General features: G+C 43.2%; 1 protein-coding gene across 1 annotated transcript; it reads right to left on the bottom strand.

Annotated features, from left to right (window-relative positions):
• Nucleotides 1-3,148: 3,148 nt before the first annotated feature.
• On the bottom strand, nucleotides 3,149-4,742 carry LOC113832931 (igE-binding protein-like). Its single transcript, XM_035451726.1, has one exon. The coding sequence runs from the start codon at nucleotides 4,738-4,740 to the stop codon at nucleotides 3,184-3,186; it is 1,557 nt and encodes a 518-aa protein (XP_035307617.1). The 5' UTR covers nucleotides 4,741-4,742; the 3' UTR covers nucleotides 3,149-3,183.
• Nucleotides 4,743-8,333: the final 3,591 nt, after the last annotated feature.

The following is an 8,333-nucleotide window of genomic DNA, read 5'->3' as shown; positions in this document are numbered from 1 at the left end:
CCTCTCCAAAGACCAGTTAAGATATCTTTCCATTTTACCATCTCCTTTGACCTCTCAGGTTCTGAGGTATGACGCTTGGCCGCGGTATGGCCCTGAGCGTCGGTGTTTAGAAAATTAAGGGTAAAGAGTGCCATGGATATTGCAACTCTTGGCACCGAGGGTAAGGATGCTCCCATTCCCTCCTTTTGTTTGATTAAATAAGACTTAAGTGTGCGATGGGCACGTTCCACAATGCCTTGTCCTTGAGGGTTATAAGGTAGGCCAGTCAGATGGGTAATTTCCATCTGTCTGCAGAAGTGCTGGAACTTTTGAGAGGTATAAGCCGGCCCATTATCTGTTTTTAGGATATGAGGTTTACCCCAGGCACCCCAAGCCTCTAAACAGTGTTGAATCACATGCGCGGCCTTTTCCCCTGTCAAAGGCGTGGCACAAATTATGCCTGAGCAGGTGTCCACTGAGACATGAACATATTGGAGCTTTCCAAAGGAGGCAACATGTGTAACATCCATTTGCCACATCTGCAGCGGCCTAATGCCGCGCGGATTTATTCCTACATGAGGTGCAGGTAAAAATTCACAGAAGTTTTTACATTGAGTAACAATTTGTCTAGCCTCCTGCTTTGTCAAAGCAAATCGACGGCGTAAGGTTTCAGCCGTCACATGAAAGCGCTGATGAAATTCTTGTGCAGCTTGTATCTGGGTGGACAAGGCGGCAGCCATCAGCTTTGTGGCCCGGTCTGCCAAATCATTCCCAGAGGACATAGGTCCTGGGAGCCCCGAATGTGCTCGAACATGGGTGACAAAAACAGGGAACCTCCTGTTTGATAGGGTAATTTGTATTTTTTGAAAGATACCTGCAACTCTGCTGGAGGGTCGTATTATACCAGCAGTTTCAAGGAGGTTGACTGCATTAACCACATAGGAGGAATCTGATACAATATTAAGTGGCCCCGGAAAGGCCTCAAGGACTTCCAGCACCACTTGGCATTCAACGATCTGGGGTGAGGTTTCATTGAATTGTTTAGAAACTACCTTATTCCCTATAACATAAGCCCCTACACCGGTTTTGGAACCATCAGTATAAACCACCGTCCCATTCGGGATTGGATGCTTTGCTGTCATCTGTGGAAACACTATAGCCTGATTTTGTGTAAATTGTAGGATTGGATGTTTTGGGAAATGATTATCAATTTTCCCTGAAAAGGAGGTAACCAACACCGCCCAGTCATTAGATGTAGCTGTTAGAGTCTGAATTTGTGCAGCAGTGTAAGGTACAACCAAGAGATGAGGGTCCCTGCCAAAATGAGCGACAGCTGCTTTTATTCCCCGAAGTGCGAGCTGCGCGACAGCATCCGGATACCAATCAATGATCTTAGCGGGGGAAGCATTTGGGTGAATCCAAAGCAACGGCCCATGCTGCCATAAGACGGCGGTCGGTAACTTAGCCGTTTTAAAGACACATAGGCTGAATGGCAATGTCTCATCTATGCGATGCAATTGTGCATCCTGCAAGGCCTTTTCCACTTTTTGTAGGGCTTGACAAGCAGCTGGAGTAAAGCTTCTGGGGGAAGAAATATGAGGCTCACCTTCCAGGATGTCAAAAAGGGGTTTTAAATCTGCAGAGGGGATCTTTAAAAAGGGTCTCAGCCAATTTATATCCCCCAAGAGTTTCTGGAAGTCATTTAAGGTTCTCAGATGATCCTTGCGTATTTCTATTTTTTGTGGGATTATTTTTGTTGGGGTAATTACTGAGCCTAGGAAGAGACCGGTATCTGAGACCTGGACCTTCTCTGATGCTATCTCCAGTCCCCATTGTTTTAACTCAGCTACCAGCATGGGGAAGGCTTGTTGCAGGACCTCTATCTTCCTATGGCAGATAAGAATATCATCCATATAGTGAATCATAATCATGGATGTAAACTGCTTCCTAACAGGTTCCAATGCCTTTTGGACATACAATTGGCATATAGTTGGACTATTGGCCATGCCCTGTGGCAGCACTCTCCATTGGTACCTCTTGTCTGGCTCCATGTGATTGAGTGAGGGAACAGTAAAGGCAAACCTTTGCCGGTCCCGAGGAAAGAGGGGGATGGAGAAAAAACAGTCCTTAATATCTATAATAATAAGCTTCCAATTTTGGGGTAGCGCAGAAAGCAAAGGGAGGCCTCTCTGGACAGGGCCCAGAGGGCGCATTTGGTTATTAATAGCCCGCAGGTCATGGAGCAACCTCCATTTTCCAGATTTCTTTTTGATAATGAAAATTGGGCTGTTCCAGGGAGAAGTAGAACTTTCTAAATGCCCCAACTGTTCTTGCTCCTGTATAAGTCTTGTGACTGCTTCCAGCTTTTCAGAGGATAATGGCCATTGAGAGACCCATACCGGGTCCTCTGTATTCCATGGTATGGGTCGTGAAGCCTCAACGGCCCCTAAATAAAACCCAGTCCTTTTCTACTTTGATTCCCTTTTTGTTCAATGGGCTCTATTCTACCTTGCTCCCTTCTGCCCAGGCCCCTTCCTGGTACATAGCCCATTTTTGTCATTATAGCTGATGCCTGAGGGGAATACTCATTGGTCAGGGTCATGCCCATGGCTTGTAACACATCTCGCCCCCACAGATTTACTGGGAGGGGCAAAACATAAGGGGTAAAGCGTCCCTGCCTGCCCTCAGTGCTCCGCCAGACCAAGGCGGCAGCACTAACAGCTGGAGAGGATTGATATCCAAGGCCTTGAAGAGAATGAGATGAAACCACAGTAGGCCAGGATTTCGGCCACCAATGCAATGAAATGATGCTTTTGTCCGCCCCTGTATCTGTAATCCCCTCAAATTCTTTTCCATTAACCAATAATTTCATAGTTGGTCTCTCATCTAGGGGTATGGCCAGATATGCTGAATCATTACCGGTAGAGCCCAAGGCTCTTTTTCGGGAGGTGCAATTCTCTCTATCCCCAGGGGAGGGCAATAGCACTAATTGTGCGATCTTATCTCCCTGCTTTATGGAGAACACGCCCCGAGGGCTGGAGCAGAGGACCTGGAATTCTTCCTTATGATATGGATCTACGATTCCAGGATACACAATGAGTCCTTGTAAGGTCAAGGAACCTCGGCCCAAAATAAGCCCAATGGTAGCGGGGGGTAAAGGCCCCGGAGACTGGATTGGGACCGGCTGAACATTCATTTGGGGCATTAATAAGAAGTCGGAGGCGGCACACAGGTCCACTCCGGAGTGTCCTCGGGAGTCCCTTCCTTCTCTGAGTTGCTTTTCCGGAACTGGTTCCCATATTTCTGAGGGCCCTGGGACCATGGGCCCCGCGGCCCGTTTTTTGGTTGGGACGCTTTAGGTTCCTCCCTAGGGGGTAAAAGCCTACCTTTTATGTCCCGCACAGATTTGCATTCGCTGGCCCTATGATAACCTTTTCCACAGCGCCTGCACAACTCCACTTCTCTAATCCTTTCAGGGGCTCTACAGTCCTTTTTAAGGTGCCCTGTTTTTCCACAGTTAAAGCAGGCAGACATATTTCGGCGCCTTTGGGTTTGTAAGATGGCTGCGGCCAAGCCTGCATTAGTAAGTGGCCCTCCGAGTTCTCTGCAGATCTTTAACCAGTCCTGTAAACCTTTACTTTTCCGGGGGGCTATGGCTGCTCGGCATTCTTGAGTTGCTTGTTCAAAGACTAATTGTTCAATCAGAGGCATGGCTTGTTCTGCATCACCGAATATCCGGCTAGCGGCCTCTGTCATTCTGGCCACAAAGTCTGAGAATGGCTCCTGGGGCCCCTGGACTATCTTTGTAAGATGTCCACCTGATTCATCCCTTTTTGTCAATGCCTTCCATGCTTTAATGGCGGCAGCTGATATCTGGGCATATACGCCCCAAATGTAATTAGTTTGATTGAGGGCATGTGGCCCCTGTCCTGTCAGCATTTCAAAGGTCCATTGTCTCTGATTTTCATTTTCTGCTGTGACATTGGCCTTTGCCTGTGCCTGGGCTGCATCATAAAAAAGAGCCTTCCACTCCATATATTGTCCCATATTGGGGAGCACTGCTTTTACTGTTGTCTCCCAATCAGTGGGTGTCATAGCATAGTTTGCTAGTCTTTCTACTTGTATTGTTGTAAAATTGGCATTGACCCCATACTTCCGGACTGATTCAGCCAATTCTTTAATCTGATTATAGTCTACGGGAGCATGTACTCTTGCCCCCTCATTTTCAAAGACTGGGAAAGCCATCTGCAATTTCCTTCGCTCCTCTAATGGTAAAAAAGAGTCAGTACCAAATAATGGGGGTGCTGATGGAAGTACACCCGCTGGATTAACAGGCGATGGCCTCATATTTGCTTTCACTTTTGGCAGCCGATATCTATCGGGGTGGTATCGTGCTGCCTCCTCCTCTAGCTCTGCTTCCTTGCTAGAGTCTAAAATCTCAGAGTCTGAGCTGCTCAGCTCCAAGGCCTCTAGTTTCGTTGTAGGGCAGAGGCTAGGTTTTGAGTCTTTATTTCTCTTAAATTTACTGGAGTGTGTCCGGTTATTCCCTATTTTCTCTCCCCCTTTTTTTATATCCTGGGGAGGGCCTTTTTCCTTGGACATGTCCTTCCTTTTTCGAGCTCCTATTCTCTCATCTCGTTCGGTTTCTGATATATTATCCTGTACCTCTTTAAGCACTTTTTGACTCTCTGCTACCATGGGACGGCAAGCCTCAATCTCTAGACAGTTTTTAATTAGGTCTCTCTGTTTTGAAGAGCCCATTATGCTGGAGGCTACCTGGGGTAAGCTTGGTCTCGAACTGGAACACTAGCCACGGTGGGCATAATATAAGACCAATGTGAACAAAATTAGAATAAAGACTAGAATTAAGGCTTTTCCATCCCATAGTGGTGACAAATTAAAAGCAAAGTCAAAAAAGAAGGTGTCAGAATAAGGCATACCTCTCCGAACTTACCACCCTGCAGTTCTGAATCCGCCCCGTTAGAGAGGTCTCCGCAGTGCCAGCGATGTTAACAAATTCCCGGGTTTCGGCACCATATGTCCCGCGCGCTGTATGTTCTCACCGGCAAGAAATACACGCAGGACACTCGGATCCTTCTGCAGACAAGCTTTAATGCATCTTGAGAGTGGAGAGAGCATAAGCTTACCAGAGCGGAGACCCTGGCCCAAGAATCCCGTTCCTTAATAAAGGCTGGCAAGCAGCCGCCTGGGACGTGTTACCCTATGAATGGCTTCAGCTCCTCAGGCCAAATGAGCCACGGGATAGGCAGAGATCAAAGGAATGGAGATTACCCAGCGCCTGTGAAGTAATTTACATTTTGGTGTCTGCAGGCACCATCATTGTAATGGATAATGCAGGAACGGCTCCCTACACTACCTGTCTTCCTGCTTCTGTTGGCCAAACAGTATTTTATTTATCAACCAAAAAGAGAAACATATATACAGAAGGACAGTCCCCATCACATGCCCAATTCTGTTTGGGATCACCAATTTAGTTTTCCCTTCCCCACCATTAAAATATTGATTCTTGCAAGAAGCTTACCACAAGGGAGATAAAATGGATACCCTTGAAGAAAGAACTATGTATAACTAGTGGCTTTTCTGCTCACCTCCTTTATTTCAATTTCAAGTCTATGATGCTGAAAAACATCAGGGCTTGATTGGTCATTTTCATATCAACAACCCAGAAGAAGCTGAGCACTACCAATCTTGAATGAGTTGCAGTGCAGCCTGCCAGAATCTCACCTGTTCACAAGGGAAGGGCTTGAAGAGGTTATTAAAGATGAGCAGGGAAATGTGAGCCTTGGAAGTTCTCTGGAATGATCTCAGTTTTTTACTTAAACTTAAATTTTATTTCTAGCTCCCATGTTTTGTAAAATACCCAGTATATGTACATTTTTAAAATTTCTGTACGTAGAGGTAGTTCTAAAATGAAAAAGAAAAAAAAAAAAACTAAATAGATCTTGCTATTAGACTGGAATGTAGCTCAGTGGTAGAGTGCATGCTTAGAATGGGAAAGACTTTGGATTTCATCACCAGAACCAACCAACCAAACAAAAACAAGACAAAAGAAAATAAAGCACACATTAATGCAATGACATACATGAAAAAACAAAACAAAACAAAACAAAAACCCACAGACTCTTTTTTTGAGAACAAAAATGCTGAGCAATCTTATATAACCTCTATGCTCATGTATATTCAAAGTTTAACTTTCAGAGTTTTCTTAAGTCTAATACTAATTAATTCCAAATAAAAGGACTTTAGAAATATTTTCAGGTCCCAAAATACACAGACTGATTTTTAGACTTTTGCCAATGTTTGTGTCCATGGCTAAGGAGACAATTAGTTTACATAAACCAAATGAATAATGGAATTGTTTTGATTTTGAATGAATTACAGTTTAAGTAAAAAATGGCAGTGAGTTGCTTATGATATCTGAATGCAATTATGTGTTATTGCAGTGTGAGTTTATGGAGGTGAAATATGATTACTTTTTAAAAAAGTTGCACTAGGGAATTACATCCTTATATATAGAGACAAATAAACACACCATGATAATTTCTTTTGATAAAGACACCACGATTTTGATGTAGGACATAGATATTACTGGTTACCATAAAAACTGTTGTAGAGATTTTTATCTATTGCTGAAAATCTTTAGCATGACTCCAATGACAGCGTGTCTAACATTTGAAACAGTGGCAAAATTTTAGTTCTAGAATATGTTTACTAACTGAAATTTATATTTTTGTGTGATTTGTACAGAAAAGAAAGTTGGGTACTTTGATTGCTCCTTTTTGATTTTGATAAGTAGAAATGATGAAACATCAAGTCAAATTTGTGAGATTTACAATTTATTTTTCACATTTACTAGTTCAGACAAAATAGAATCAATAGTATACACATCAAAAAGATCATCCACCAAGTATTTTTTTTATCATTTTGAATTAATGTTTATGAGGGAAATTGGTCTATAATTCTCTCTTTGTTGTGTCTTTTTGTGGTTTGGTATCAGGGTGACTGTGACCTCATAAAATGAACTTGGCAATGTTCCTTTTATTTCTATTTTGAGGAATAGTTTGAGAAGTATCACTATTAGCGCTTCTTTGAAAGTTTGGTAGAATTCTGCACTAAAACCATCTGGCCCTGGGCTGATTTTGGTTGGGGACCTTTAATGACTGCTTCCTTTTTCTTAAGTGTTGTAGTTCTATTTAAATTGTTTATCCAATCTTGATTTAACTTTGGTGAGTGGTATCTATGAAAAAAATTGTCCATTTTTTTTAGCTTTGCCAATTTTGTGGAATGTGTATATTTGCAGAATCATCCAATGATTCTTTGGATTTCCTCGGTGTCTGTTGTTATGTCCCCCTTTTCCTTTCTGATTTTGTTAAATTAGATATTCTCTCTGCTGTTTGGTTAGTTTGGATATGGGTTTGTCCATCTCGTTTATTTTCTCAAAGAGCCAACTCCTATGTTTCATTGATTCTTTGTATTGTTCTCTTTGTTTTATGGATTTCAGCCTAGAGTTTTATTATTTCCTGCCTTCTACTTCTCTTAGGTGTATTTGCTTTGTTTTGTCCTAGAGCTTTCAGATGTGCTATTAAATCACCATTATAAGATCTCTCTAATTTCTTTATGAAGGCACTTAGTGTTATGAACTTTCCTCTTAGCACTGCTTCATTCAGTTTGGGTATGTTGTGCATTCATCTTCATTGAATTCTAGAAAGCCATTCCTTCCTCCTACCTTCTTTCCTTCCTTCCTTCCATCCCTCCTTCCTTCCTTCCATCCCTCCTTCCTTCCTTCCTTCCTTCCTTCTTTCCTTCCTTCCTTCCTTCCCTCCCTCCCTCCTTCCTTCTTTCCTTCCTTCCTTCTTTCCTTCCTTCCTTCCTTCCTTCCTTCCTTCCTTCCTTCCTTCCTTATCTTTCTTCCTTGACCCAATAGAGAGTTATTCAGTTTCTGTGACTTTGTAAGCTTTCTGTTGTTGAAATCCAACTTTAATCCTTGTGATGTGATAAGATACAGGTGGTTATTTAAGTTTTTTTTGTATCTGTTGAGATTTGCTTTGTGACTATATAGTAAATTTTGGAGAAGGCTCCATGCGGTGCTGATCTAATAGGGAGTCTCTGTCCAAGTTTTGAGCTGGCCTTCTTCTGGTGCTTAGTTTGGCCTTTGGTGTGGCAGTGGGGGTTAGGGAGTTGGTCTCTGTTCTTTCAACCGGCATGACCTTCACCCAGTAGTGGCAACCTGCTGGGGTTGGGGGAAGGGCTGATCTCAGGGAGGAGGATGAGGTGCGAAGGCTTGAGCACTGGAATGGGAGTTGTTTCACTTCTTAGGCTAGTGTGAATAAGCA

This window comes from Cricetulus griseus (genome assembly GCF_003668045.3).
Source record: "Cricetulus griseus strain 17A/GY chromosome 1 unlocalized genomic scaffold, alternate assembly CriGri-PICRH-1.0 chr1_0, whole genome shotgun sequence".
Lineage (NCBI taxonomy): Eukaryota > Metazoa > Chordata > Mammalia > Rodentia > Cricetidae > Cricetulus > Cricetulus griseus.
The sequence above is the reverse complement of the archived record's forward strand: the minus strand, read 5'-3'. Positions and strand labels throughout refer to the sequence as shown.

Excerpts from the sequence above, each read along its gene's own strand:
- LOC113832931 (XM_035451726.1), bottom strand. The coding sequence starts at position 4,740 with ATGGGCTCTTCAAAACAGAGAGACCTAATTAAAAACTGTCTAGAGATT.